The sequence below is a fragment of the Rhinopithecus roxellana genome, chromosome 2 (genome assembly GCF_007565055.1).
Source record: "Rhinopithecus roxellana isolate Shanxi Qingling chromosome 2, ASM756505v1, whole genome shotgun sequence".
Taxonomy (NCBI): domain Eukaryota; kingdom Metazoa; phylum Chordata; class Mammalia; order Primates; family Cercopithecidae; genus Rhinopithecus; species Rhinopithecus roxellana.
Genome location: NC_044550.1, coordinates 95,141,983 through 95,156,869, shown reverse-complemented (window position 1 = coordinate 95,156,869; position 14,887 = coordinate 95,141,983). Strand labels below are relative to the sequence as shown.

Here is a 14,887-nt window from a genome sequence, read left to right as displayed (position 1 = left end):
AAATACATAATACCTAAAGAACAAGTTAACAAGGGAAACATAGACTAATTTGACGTCAATAAAATTAAAAACTTTTTTGCTCCAAGGACAACACCAAAAAAAGACATCCACAGAATGGAAGAAAATATTTGCCCATCATATTTCAGATAAAGGGCTTTGTATTCAGAATATATACATATATGTATATCTTACAGCTCAACAATATAAAGACAAATAATCCAACTGAAAAATGGGCAAAGGATTTGAATAACCATTTCCCTAAGGAGACACAAATATCCAATAAGCACGTGAAAAGATACTCAACATTTCGGTCATTATGGAAATGCAAATCAAAACCACAATAAGATGTCACTTCACACCCTCTAGGATAGCTATAACAACAAGTGTTGGCAAGTATGTGGAGAAATTAGAACCCACATATACTGCTGGTGGGAATGTGATATGATGCCACCCCCATGAAAAACAGCTTGGCAGTACCTCAATGAGTTACACATAGAATAACCATATGACCCAACAATTCCTCTCTTTTAATTCCCAGAGAACTGAAAACGTATGTTCCAACAAAAACTTATACACTAATGTTCACAGCAGAATGATTCATATTAGCCAAATAGTGGGAATAACCCAAATGTTCATCAATAGTTGACTGGACAAACGAACTGTGATTTTTCCATATCATGGGATTGTATTCAGTCATAAATTGGAGTGGAGTACGGATACATGCTACTACATGGATGGGCCCTGAAAACATTAATTTAAAAAAGCTAATTACAAAGACCATATATCACAGGAATTCATTTATATGGAATATCTAGAATAGGTAAATCTATAGAGACAGAAAGTAGATTAGTGGTTATTCAGGACTGAACAGCTGGGGAGAAATGGGGAGTGCCTACTAATGGGTATGGGGTTTCTTTATGGGATGATGAAAATGTTCTAAAATTGATCATGGTGATGGTTGCACAACTTAGAAATATAGTAAAAGCCATTAAATTGTACACCTTAAATGGGTGAATTGTCTGGTGTATAAATGATATCTGAAAAAAAATTAAATATACATATCCTCATAATTCCACTTCTAGGAATATTTTGTAAGAAAATAAGTGTGCATATGTTCAAATATGTATGCATGCCTGTTCACTGCAACATTGTTCAAAATAGCATAAATAAATACTACAAAACGTCAATATTGGTCAATAAAGTCAAGATAAATAAATTAAGGCTATCCATACAGTGAAATGCAATCATCCCTCAGTATCCCTGGGAACTGGTTCTAGGACTTCCCTTGGATACCGAAATCCATGGATGCTGAAGTTCCTTATATAAAATGGTGTAGTATTTGCATATAAATTACACCCAGCCTTCCATATACTTTAAATTGTTTCCAGATTACTTATAATACCTAATACAATATAAATGGTATGGAAATAGTTGTTATACTGTATTGTTTAGGGAATAATGACAAGGAAAAAAGTTAGAACATGTTCAGTACAGATACTACCATTCTGTTTTTTTTCCCCAAATATTTTCAATCTGCCATTGGCTGATTTAATGAAAAACCCACGGATATGGAGGGCTGACTGGACTACAGTGTCATTCAAAATGACATTCTTAATACCTAGGTGACGGGTTGATAGGTGCAGCAAACCACCATGGCACACGTTTATCTATGTAACAAACCTGTGCGTTCTACACACATATTCTGAAACTTAAAGTAAAATAAAAATAACTTACTGTTTTTTTATGTACAAATAAATACGTCTAAGTAAAAGACAAATCGGTAAATGGATTTCATATGTTTAAATAATGTGTATATATGTCATATTTATACACACATAAAAGTAAATTAGATTTAATGTCATTTAGATGCTAAGTAAAAGACGAAGCTGGCCGGGCGCGGTGGCTCAAGACTGTAATCCCAGCACTTTGGGAGGCCGAGACGGGCAGATAACGAGGTCAGGAGATCGAGACCATCCTGGCTAACATGGTAAAACCCCGTCTCTATTAAAAACTACAAAAAACTAGCCAGGCGAGGTGGTGGCGCCTGTAGTCCCAGCTACCCGGGAGGCTGAGGCAGGAGAATGGCGTGAACCCGGGAGGCGGAGCTTCCAGTGAGCTGAGATCCGGCCACAGCACTCCAGCCTGGGTGACAGAGCGAGACTCCGTCTCAAAAAAAAAAAAACAAAAAAACAAAAAAACACACACACAAAAAAAAACGACGAAGCTGTAAATGGTTTTCATATGTGTTTAAATAATGTGTATATACGTCATATTTATACACATAATTTTTGTATATATAAAAATGTTGCTATTAGAAAAAAATGTGAAGACTAGTATAAAATTGAACTAAACTCCAGCACAATTTTGACATAAATGAAATGTGATACCTAAAGAACTCCAAGCCCCCACATACCCCCCACCCTCACCCCACTCCCTCCTCACCCTCACCAAGGTTACTTTGGCCAGTGTAATAAAAGAAGTTATTGGGAGGCTGAGGCAGGAGAATCGCTTGAACCTGGGAAGCAGAGGTTGCAGTGAGCCGAGATCACGCCATTGCACTCCAGCCCGGGCAACAAGAGCAAAACTCCGTCTTGAAAAAAAGAAGTTATATATGGTACACACACACCCACACACACATACACACTCAAGTGAAGTGACATTTAATCAAAATTTTCACTGAGTAGGAAAAAGGTGAAGAGTAGGAAAAAAGCATGTCTAGGCAGAAGAAAATAATGTGTAAAAGCCCTGAAGTGGTAAGGAACATGACATATTTGACAAACTCACAGAGAAGCGCCTTTGTGGTTTACATTCAGAATTTGATTTCAGGCCGGGCGCGGTGGCTCAAGCCTGTAATCCCAGCACTTTGGGAGGCCGAGATGGGCGGATCACGAGGTCAGGAGATCGAGACCATCCTGGCTAACACGGTGAAACCCCGTCTCTACTAAAAAATACAAAAAACTAGCCGGGCGAGGTGGCGGGCGCCTGTAGTCCCAGCTACTCGGGAGGCTGAGGCAGGAGAATGGCGTAAACCCGGGAGGCGGAGCTTGCAGTGAGCTGAGATCCGGCCACTGCACTCCAGCCCGGGCGACAGAGCGAGACTCCGTCTCAAAAAAAAAAAAAAACAAAAAAAAAAAAACAAAAAAAAAAAAAAAAAAAAAGAATTTGATTTCAATTGTAAGAGTAATGAGAAATCACTAAAGGACCTTAAGCAGTATAGAAGCCATAATACAAAGACTGGATAGAAGAGAAGCAAAAGTGGAGGTGTGAAGGTTGCTGCAAGGTAAGCAGTAGTTGAGCTTGTGTGAGGTGAACTGGTGACAAATTGGGAACTGGGAGACTGAATATGTACAAGTGTACAATGGCCAGATCCTATATTTATGCTTTGACCCACAGACTGCAGCAATCAGCCCAGGAAGCCGAATCACAACCTCCGCAGCAGCTGGTCCCAGATGGTCAAGATTTGATCAAGAACTACTAGTGTCCTTTTTATCCCTCCTCCCCTGATTCTAACTTGGGACTAACTGAAGAAAACCACATATATTCCCCAAATTAAATAGGATATCCTGCTTCTAGATAGCCTGCTTTCAGCTTTCCCATGCCAACCATCTCCAGTCACATCATACCTAAAGCCTTCCCTGTTTCTCACAATGAAGCTTTCCTGATTCTCTGCCTGTCTTGGTCCCCTGCCAAACTCAAGTGATGCTGGCTGACTCCCTTGCTATGTAAACTCTGAATAAATAGCCCTGGCTTGATCTCATTTGAGTGGTCGTCTTCTATTTTTCTTTTTTTCCTCAGGAGTATGAAAATTAAGTGTAAAGCGGTAATTGGGGCTAAAGGAATGGATGAAACAGAGCAGGAGAGAGTAGAGATACATTTTATTATACCTTGAAGGGTACAACAGCCTGCTTAGGGGCAGAGGGCCGGCTGATAATTTAGTGGAAATAAGTATGGTGCCCTGGAATTGAAGGGAAGGGACTTTTGCAGGACGAGTAGCCAGCTGCTAAATTCTGCTGTGAAATCAGGAAGAAGACTAAAATTTGTCAATTAATTTAGAAAGATCAGACTGGGCGCAGTGGCTCAAACCTGTAATCCCAGTACTTTGGGAGGCCGAGGCAGATGGATCACCTGAGGTCAGGAGTTCAAGACCAGCCTGGCCAACATGGTGAAACCCTGTCTCTACTAAAAATACAAAAAGTAGCTGGGTGTGGTGGCGCATGCCTATAATCTCAGCTACTCAGGAGGCTGAGGCAGGAGAATCGCTTGAACCCAGGAGGCAGAGGTTGCAGTGAGCTGAGATAGAATCATTGCAATCCAGCCTGGGCGACAAGAGCGAAACTCCATCTCAAAAAAAAAAAAAAAAAAAAAAATTTTAGTAAGATAAGGATAATTCTAAAGGAGATGTAAGACAGATTAATGTGGATTTAGATGTGAATGCAAAATAATGAATCGGAAACAATGAGTACAGAAAAATCATGAGTATTGACAGAGGGGTGTGTGGATGTGTATATGTGTGTCTTGTTTGTTTTAATATATAGGCGTATCACCATTTAAACGTTCAATTTGACACGATGATCCAGAGAGGTAAAGGTGTAAGTGGCAGCTTGAAATTTCTAAGAAATCTTAGGGAGAGAAGGGGACCCACAGCACGTATGAAGGACAGGCCATGCCTTCCGCGATACCAAGAAGGAAGAGGAAGATGGGGGTGAGTAAGGGGGGGAATGTATTAGATGGGATTTATGCTAAAAAGAAATTTTAGATTCCTGAACAACATGGTAGAGAGCAGCTAGTTTAGCTATCTATGGAAAGAATTGTTACACATTTTGTAAGGAGAAATCAGTTTTTGAAATGAAGAAAACTGGCTGGGTGCGGTGGCTCATGCCTTTTAATCCCAGCATTTTAGGAGGCCGAGGTGGGTAGATCACCTGAGGTCAAGAGTTCGAGACCCGCCTGGCCAACATGGTGAAACCCCGTCTCTACTAAAAATACAAAAAAAATTAGCCGGGCGTGGTGGCATACGCCTGTAATCCCAGCTACTTGGAAGGCTGAACCAGGAGAATTGCTTGAACCTGGGAGGCAGAGGTTGCAAGTAAGCCGAGATTGTGCCACTCTACTACACTCCAGCCTAGGCAACAAGACCGAAACTCTGTCTCAAAAAAAAGAAAAGAAAAGAAAACTTTGAAACTCTAGAACATTGTATACATACTTTGTTCAGAGGAATATATAATTATCTTAATAAATGTTTATAATATAAACATCACTATATTTATGTATTTGATATATAAATGTATAAGTAAATATATTTATCATTAAGGCACCCTAATCTTTTTTTTTTTTTTTTTTTTTGGTGGAGTCTCACTTTGTCTCTCAGGCTGGAGTGCAGTAGTGTGATCACAGCTCACTGCAGCCTCAACTCCTCGGCTCAAGCAATCCTCCCACCTCAGCCTCCTGAGTAGCTGGAACTACAGGGATGCACCATGCCAGCTAATGTATTTTTTTGTAGAGACAGTGTCTTGCAATGTTGCTCAGGCTGTTCTCAAACTCCTGGTCTTAAAAGATCCTGCCACCTCAGGATCCCAAAGTGCTGGGTTTACAAGTGTGAGCCACGGTGGCCGGCTGGCATCATAATCTTTACAGAAAAGTTTTATCTCATCAGTAAATTAGGGACATTAGGGATTTCCTCCAAGCATGACCTTTGGACACTGGGCTGTGATTAATTTAGAAAAGAGTAATTTTCTATATTTCATTTAGCTTTATGCAATATGTCCTGCAGATATTTTAGCCCTCACAGGAATGTCCCATATTTAAGGCAGTTCTTGGGCCATTCACATTAAGCAAAGGTTTGTACCTTAAGCTTTAGGGGCTACATCTTGTCTTCAAGGAGCTCATATTTCAATACTGATAAAAATTTAAAGAAACAAAGTCGAATGTGATAAATGGCTTTAAAAGCCTACTACTAAAAGTGCTGTGACTGTTAGGAGGATTGAAGATTATTTTAAACTAACTGAATTCGGGTGGGCCTCATGAGGAAAATAAGATATATGAGAACTGTCAAGAAGGCAGAGAGTTTGGACTTGATGAGAGAAGGAATTCCTAGAAGAGGAAATATCTCCACCACAGAGATAGAAAATCATAGTTCCATCCTAGAAATATTAGAAAATAAATCTGAAAATGTGTGTATGTGTCTAGTGAGAACAAGTATTAAATTTATTATCTTAAAAGATAATAAGTAAAAGCTTCATTTCATTTCATCTTTCTTTTTCTTTTTTTCCTTTTTTTTTGAGACATGGTCTCACTCTGTCACCCAGGCTGGAGTGCAATGGCGTGATCTCGGTTCACTGCAACCTTCGCCTCCTGGGTTCAAGTGATTCTCCTGCCTCAGCTTCCTGACAGCTGGGATTACAGGTGCCCGCCACGACACCTGGATAATTTTTATATTTTCAGTAGAGATGGCATTTCACCATGTTGGTCAGGCTGGTCTCAAACTCCCAACCTCAAGCCATCTGTCCATCTTGACCTCCCAAAGTGCTGGAATTATAGGCGTGAGTCACCACGCCCAGCCTATTTTACTTCTTTTAGCAACATTATGAGACTGGGCATGACAGATCACACCTGTAACCCTAGCACTTTGGGAGGCCGAGGCAGGCAGATCATTTGAAGTCAGGAGTTCGAGACCAGCCTGGCCAACATGGTGAAAACCTGTCTCTACTAAAACTATACAAATTAGCTGGGTGTGTTGACGCAAACCTGTAATGCCAGCTACTTGAGAGGCTGAGTCAGGAGAATTGCTTGAGCCCAAAAGGCGGAGGCTGCAGTGAGCTGAGATTGCACCACCGCACTCCAGCCTGGGCGACAGAGCAGGACTCCGTCTCAAAAACAAAACAAAACAAAACAAAACAAACAAACAAACGAAAACACTTATAAAGTGCTTGCTATATTGCAGGCAGTTTTTTTGGCAGAAGATACAAAGATAAGTAAAACCTACCCTCGGGCTTCGAGGAATTGACAGCATGCAGAGAGAAGGGGGAGGACTGCAGTCAGTTAACACTTTCTAATGCCGGGCATTAAGGATTTTAACAGAAGTATGTAAATAGCGCTCTGAGAGCAAAAGTGGGCATATCTATTGTAATTGGTAGGGGTATTAAAATCAGAGAAGGCTTCCTAAAGGATGAATGACACTGAGAACAAAAGTGAAAAAATTTTCCTTTTAGGTAAAAGCATAGCTTGAAGAAGAGCTAGGAGGTGAAGAATGGACTGATTTTAAAGTAATAATAAGTCTGACTACTATTTATTTAGCACTTACTATGTGCCAAGTATTGTTATGATAGGGTAAGGGCCATAACAAGTTCCATCTTATAGATCTGGAAGTGGAGGGAAACTCAGAGAGAATAAATGACTTACTAACAATGATCACAGAGAGCGAGCTGTGTGGCCAGAGCTTGAATCCAGTGGGTCCAAACACAGTCTTAACTCTTATCCCCTCTGGGGCAGGCAAGGGGGAAAGAATCAGGTAACAGATGAAACTGGAAAGGCATATGTTGTAAGGTATTGTTTGTCAAATTATTGTTATTATTTTGTGTTCCATTTGACCCACAGCGGGATAACTGAGATCAGGACTGAAACACATTCACCGGATTCAGAAGAAGGAAGTCATAATGGACCTTCCCCAGAAGGAAAAGGGGAAGAATGTGTTGAAAATAGTTGGGAGGAAAGAAAACAGCTGCCTTTTCCAAAAATGTGGCTTTGAAGAGATGGAAGAGAACATGGGCTGGTCACTAGAGAGCACTATGGAGTCAATGGTGGAACTCTTTTCTTTCTTTCCTTCTCTTCCTCCCTCTTTTTCTTTCTTCTCTCCCTCTCTCTTTGTTTCTTTCTTCTCTCCTTCTTTCTTTCTCTTCCTCTTCCTTCCTCCCTCCCTCCCTCCCTTTCTCTCTTTCTTTCCCTGTTTCTCTTTCTACCTTTCCTTTTTTCTTCCGTTCTCTTTCTTCTCTCCCTCTCTCTTTGTTTCTTTCTTCTCTCCTTTCTTTCTTTTCTCCTTTCTTTCTCTCTTTCTTTCCCTGTTTCTCTTTCTTTCTTTCCTTTTTTCTTTCCTTCTCTTTCTTCTCTTCCTCTTTCTGTCTTCTTTCTTTGTTTCATTTCTTCTCTTTCTCTTTCTGTCTTTGTCTCTTTCATCTTTCTGTCTTTTTTTTTTTTTTTTTTTAAAGATAAAATAGATCAGTGTTGACATATTGAACATTCTGGGGGAGCAAGGGAGTATAATTGCTAGATCAAGTTACTTGAGGTTAGGGAGATTACCCATATCCAAGAGAGGTATCTTTTATTGAAAGACTAGGGGCCACACACAGTGGCTCATGCCTGTAATCCCAGTACTTTGGGAGGCCAAGGTAGGAGGATTGTTTGAGCCCAGAAGGTCAAGACCAGCCTGGCAACAAAGTTAGACCCTGTCTCTACAAAAACATCTTAAAATTAGCCAAGCATGGTGTCATACACCTGTAGTTTCACATACTTGGAAGGCTGAGGCAGGAGGATAACCTGAGCCCAAGACTTTGAGGCTACAATGAACTATAATCACACCATGGCACCCAGCCTGGGTGACAGAATGAGATCCTGTCTCAAAGAAAAAGACTAGGAAGGGAACACAAAAGAAGCATTGTAGATGTAGATGTCTGTAGTTTCGGGGTGAGGTTGGATTTCCAGGCTTAATGACCTCCTATTTCACCATGAAGTAAGAGGAGTTATCTTTTGCTATGAGTTGGAAGAGAAGATTAAGAAGTGTAAAGAAACTAGAGGTTATTAGTTTGAAATAATAGTTGAATAGGAATATGAAGTGCAGAAGAGTTCTTCCCAGAGAACCCAGCTGAAGTGAGAGATGAAGTGCTCCATGAAAGTAGGGATTCTATGCTGAAAGCAGAGTTGGGTTTCAGTTAAACTCAAGAGGTGGAGAGAATGGAGTGAGAAGGATGAATATGCTAGGACAATTGCAGGAAGAGTTGGGAAGCAGCGCAGGTTTGATTAAGGGGTTCGGATGCCCATGTCTGAAAGGGGGTAAGAATAAGGCAGAAAATAGGGAACTAGAAGCAAAGTTTGAATAGTAAGTGAGGGTGACAAGAGAGTGTTAGCTGGACTCAATTAAAAATAATGTATTAAAAGATACTTTTTCCAAAAATCTTTTCATAGTCATTACCTCTGGAACATGAAAATGGGCAATAGGGTAGGATGGGGAACTTGTACTTTTGACTTTACATTCTATGCTGTTAGAAATATATTCTACACCATGAACATGTATTACAATTGTTATTAAAAAGCTAGCTAGACCGGGCGCGGTGGCTCAAGCCTGTAATCCCAGCACTTTGGGAGACCGAGACGGGTGGATCACCTGAGGTCAGGGGTTCGAGACCAATCTGACCAACATGGAGAAACTCTGTCTCTACTAAAAATACAAAATTAGCTGGGTATGGTGGTGCATGCCTGTAATCCCAGCTACTCGGGAGGCTGAGGCAGGAGAATCACTTGAACCCAGAAGGTGGAGGCTGCGGTGAGCCGAGATGGCACTATTGCATTCCAGCCTGGGCAACAAGAATGAAAACTCCGTCTCAAAAAAAAAAAAAAAAAAAGCGAGTAGAGTATATATTGACGGGATATGTAGTTATCTAGAGTACATATTAATTAAGTAATTTTTTAGAGACAGGGTCTAGACTGGAGTGCACAATCATAGCTCACTGCAGCCTCAAACTCCTCGGCTCAAAAGATCCTCCCTGGAGGCCTCAGCTCCCCAAACAGCTAGGACTAGAGGGACACACCACCATGCCTTGCTAATTTTTTTATTTTTTTTTGGTAGAGACAAGATTTAATCATGTTGTCCAGACTGGTCCTGAACTTCTGCACTCAAGCCGTCCACCTATCTCCGCCTCCCAAAGTGCTAAGATGATAGGCATGAGCCACTGGACCTGGCCTTAGAGTACATACATATAAATAAAAGCATTGCTGTGGTGAGATTTTACTATTGGAAGGGAGAAGTCATTCCAGTCTTAAGTCGCAACCTCATTTTCCACTCTAGGGCCCTCACATTAACCTGTAGACTTGCATTTCCTGACACCCCTTCTCTTGCTCTCCTTCACTCTAAATCACTTAGGACTGAAGGTGATGCCAAAATGTTTTTAAGAAAAAAAATCAAGGAAATGAACTGCATACAGCATGGATTTTTCTGCGTAATTAATTCAGTTGGTAGGCTGGGATCATTGAGGATGACCCTAGGAGCTGGAAAAATTGACTTGAGTAAAGATAATATGACATTCCTATTAAATGAGCTAAAGGTCTGAACATTCTAAAAAAGGGTTAATCTGGAAAACTTTCAAAGTCAATTGTTTACCTTACCTATCCTTTTACAAAGTCTTACTTGATCCTAACTGATCAAATAACCACGTGTGATTTTATCTAAAGCATCCAAAAAATTAGAGGGGGAGAAATGAAATGGGTGTTTTGCCTTAGAGTCCACTACCTAGGTTTACAGTACATTGACCCAGTTACCAAAGTGCCCTTGTTGCAAAACATATAAAAAATGAGAAAGTATTTAGGACAGTGAGAATTATGTTATCAGATCTGAAGGTAGCACTTGTTATTATAGTGCTGGTTGAGCAAGGTCTTGAAAAATCGTCTAATGTTTATCTTACATTAACTCTTACAGTAGATTCAAACAGGTGACTTTTAAGCATTCTTCAAAGAACTGTAGCTGGAATGTAGAAGTAGTCTAAAACTGAGAAAATGGATGCTATAACCCAAGCAGTTTTATAAGCTATCAGTCAACTTTTGTAAAGGGTTGCTATTATTAAGTAGTTTGCAAAGCTTTAATTACATTTCCTTTTGGTTTACAAACTTGATTTATAAGTCAAAGTTTCCCTCAACTTTAAAAATTCAAATTTCACTACTCATGCTTACTTGTAACACTGGTTTTTATGGTATGTGATTTGAGGATAATCTGTGGTTCTCTAAAGACTTGTGTTTATATTTTGAAAGGTGTCTTTCTTTGTATATGCAGGAATTCTCTTGCTATTGTGAAATGTGTCCTCTCCTCTTTGTTATTTATGAAGGAGTGCTAGAAAAATCTGGGGTGTCTCTGTTCCTCTTAAGCACAGATTTTTACCATTGTTTAATACATGACACTGAAATGCCCTGCTGGAAGCATTATCAACACACACCAAAGGATATTCTAACACAAAAAATCTTTTTTTTTTTTTTTTTTTTTGAGACGGAGTCTCGCTCTGTCGCCCAGGCTAGAGTGCAGTGGCTGGATCTCAGCTCACTGCAAGCTCCGCCTCCCGGGTTTACGCCATTCTCCTGCCTCAGCCTCCGAAGTAGCTGGGACTACAGGCCCCCGCCACCTCGCCCGGCTAGTTTTTTGTATTTTTAGTAGAGACGGGGTTTTACCATGTTAGCCAGGATGGTCTCGATCTCCTGACCTCGTGATCCGCCTGTCTCGGCCTCCCAAAGTGCTGGGATTACAGGCTTGAGCCACCGCGCCCGACACAAAAAATCTTTTAAAGCATGTTTCAATCAATTGGCTTCTCAGTAATCCTCCTACTCTATCTTTCTGGATTCCCCCACCGAAGCTATTTTTTGTATTTTGATAACGAAGATTAATTTGTTACAGATATAGGCATAGAGAACTTGACATTTTTTGTCTCAGTCCTTTTGATAAATGTTTCTTACTAAATTGCTCCTCCTTCATTTAATTTTCTACTACAGGGCTTTCCCTGGCTTTGAAAAGCATGCATTAAACAACAGACATAGCAACTGTTCTTTCCACTGAATGAATGGAACCATAAAAGCTACTCTACAGGCCAACTGAGTAAGCTAATTTAGCCATTGCCTGTGTATGTTAACCAGATGAGGGATATTTCTCTGGCATTTTTTAAGGAAGATATATCTTTAATGAATTAATGAGCTTGAAATACTTACAATGGAATGCCAAACTGTGTATTTTTTAGTATGAAGTAACTTAAACTTGAACAGTGTTTGAAGTTAGCTGATTCAAGCAGTATTACCGGTAATCGTGGCGGTATAAAAGTATTTAGCAAGTGTAAAAACAAGAAAAGGGAGGTGCAAAACTCTACCAGAATTTATCCTTAAGATGTGACTATCAAGGTCACTACTATTGATGGGGCTGGAAAGCTGCCATTTCATTAGTGTTAAGTTTACTTTATCTATTAAAAGAAATATTTTCAGAAAAAAATAAACCCTGAGGGCCGGGTGTGTTGGCTCACATCTGAAATCCCAGCACTTTGGAAGGCCAAGGCAGGTGGATCACTTGAGGTTAGGAGTTCGAGACCAGCCTGCGTAACATGGGGAACCCTCATCTGTACAAAAAATACAAAAATTACCCAAGAGTGGTGGCACACGCCTGTAGTCCCAGCTACTTGTGGGGCTGAGGTGGGAGGATCGCTTGAGCCCGAGAGGTTGAGTCTGCAACGAGCTGAGATCACATCATTGCACTCCAGCCTGGGTGACAGAGCAAGACCCTGGGGGAGGGGGAGAGTGGAGAGGAGACAGGAGTCGAGGGAGGGGGAGGAGAGGAGGAGAGGAGAAGAGGAAAAGAAAACCCTGAAGTATTGATGGTAGTTCATTGATGGTATGATGTTGGGTGAATATGTCCAAATGCTTTCATACACACTGGTCTTAATAGGGGAATCGGCTTATTCTGCATAACATCCACAATAATATTAGCCCCCATATAGCTGTTACTCAGATTCAACAATTATCAAGATTTTCCTACATTGTCCTCGTCTAATTTTCTTCCTTAGCTATTAAAGCAATTCTCAAAAGTCATGTCATTCATTTCACTCTTTCATTTATTGGTATGCATCTCTAAAGTCTTGACATCGCCATAAGCCATTATCACATGTTACAAACTGTGAAGAAACATTCTCTGGCATATCTAATTTGGAACATTGCCTAAGTGTAGCAAAACTATTTTTGGTCAGAAAATACCTCAGGGGAAGGGTACTCGTGAATGGAGAGGTATACATCTCCTCTGAAGGCAATTGTGTTTGCGCAATTTTCTTCTCATGGTCAAATTAACTGAAGGAAAAAGAGAGAAGTATTAGGAGCATTTTTCAGAGGCTTAATTGTTGTTTAATCTAGACAATTCAAACATATTTTGGAGCCAAACTAGACTGTGGTTATTTGCAATTTGTTCAAATGTGATTATAAAATTAAAAATCAATGTGATGCGTATACAAAAGGGGTGTTCCTAACAGTTAATGTTAACAGCAAGATCTTCTTTTACTCTTATTTATTTTTTTATTAACATCGTTAAGCAATATAGCAACATCTTAATAGTAATATCCTCCTCCTTTTACATGATTTTTTCCTAAATACTCCTAGACCTTTTATTTTATGTAGTAAATTAATCACAAATATTTTGTAAGAACATTGTCCAAGCTACTCTGTATTTCTGAAACGTATAAATGGTTTGAATAGTGACTGCTGTAAACAATGAGAAGGGATCAAGCTGCTTTCTCAGAGTTGCTGACTTGGAACTTTTTTTTATTTATGTAAAAGGACAGATCAGGGGACATCATTTGAAATAAACTCACAGTGATCAAACTTCTAATTCACTAAAAAGCAAAGTCTGAATTTTTAAATTTTTAACAAGTAATGCATCATTTTCTGTTCTAACTGAAGAAGCATATTACCAAGTGAATAATCTAACATATTTGGATGCAAATATTACCACCTTTTTATTTAAAGTTGGGTTTGTGGTTTTCCTGAGTCAGCAAACTTTAACTTTCTAATTTTTTTCCTGTTCTTTTCTTCCTTTTTTCCTTCCCTCCTTTCTCTCTCTCTCTCTGTCTCTCGTTCTTTCTTTCTTTTTAACTTACCAGTTCTTTGAAATCTTAGCTATTTGGTTTTGAAGTAAATGTACATTAGAATACTTCTGTGTACTAAATTTCTGTTGGTTAAGTACAATACAGTTGATATCATCTTTGAAAATGTGTCAAGTAAATTAATATTATGTATCTTTACCATATATATTTTTGACGCTTTTTAGCTCTATAAGCATAATAATAATAAAAATTGCACTTGTTTTAAGTGACATGCCTAGTTACATAATTAGAAACAACAGCTATTGAAATTTTAAAATTTCATCTGCATTTTGTTGCATTATGCTTTTTGTATGTTAATTCAGTCCCTACTCCGGGCAGCAACATACTTTTTAAATAAACTGCTTTGGAGTTTGCATTTTACCTAAAAAGCTATAGATTTATTTACCTTTATAATGAATAGACGAACATTTCTGTTTCATTTTACTTGTAAGGACAACATCATCTGCAATAGCTTAGAGATCTATTTTCTTTGCATTTAGAAAAAATAGTGGTAAAATACTTATCATTTCAAAGTCCAGCTGTTAATATTGAAATAATACACCCAACAGGATAGACAGCATACTTTCAAAATCCTACACATTTATCCCCAATACTACTAACTGCAAGCACACCTAAGTGGTTTTCAGATAAACACAATCATGCTCAGAGACCCAGGGATGCAAAGAGGCAAAACAGTTACTTGTACAAATGTATCAAAGGCCTACCTGGTCTCTGTCCGCTGATAAGGAGAAGACTCATAATAAAAATAAAAAATGCAAAAAGGAATTGCTGAAATCTCATTTTCCTACCGCACAAAAGTGGAGCAATGACTCTCAATGTAAACCAAACGATCTGTAAATAGTCTGTGCAATATCTGTGTGGCTGTCTTCACATTCTAATGACAAACCTCAGAGAACTGCCAGCTGTGTTTTGCAGGAAGGTTAATGATCACATCAGACAAGGTTGCCGGTGCTCGGTGCTGTGGTTAGAGCCTCCCTCAGCCTCAAACCCCTCCTCCATTCCTCTTC

The 14,887-nt window shown here is 39.5% G+C and overlaps 1 protein-coding gene across 1 annotated transcript in view; it reads right to left on the bottom strand.

The window, feature by feature from the left end:
* APELA (apelin receptor early endogenous ligand) overlaps positions 1-14,660 on the bottom strand; it is a 35,851-nt gene extending 21,191 nt beyond the window's left edge. Inside the window, exons 1-2 of the mRNA XM_010364588.2 lie at positions 14,585-14,660; positions 12,982-13,071 (exon numbers count right to left, since the gene is read on the bottom strand). Coding sequence (XP_010362890.1) covers positions 12,983-13,071; positions 14,585-14,660 — 165 coding nt within the window. The 3' untranslated portion in view covers position 12,982. The remainder of the gene's footprint in view (positions 1-12,981; positions 13,072-14,584) is intronic.
* Between the last annotated feature and the right edge of the window lie 227 nt (positions 14,661-14,887).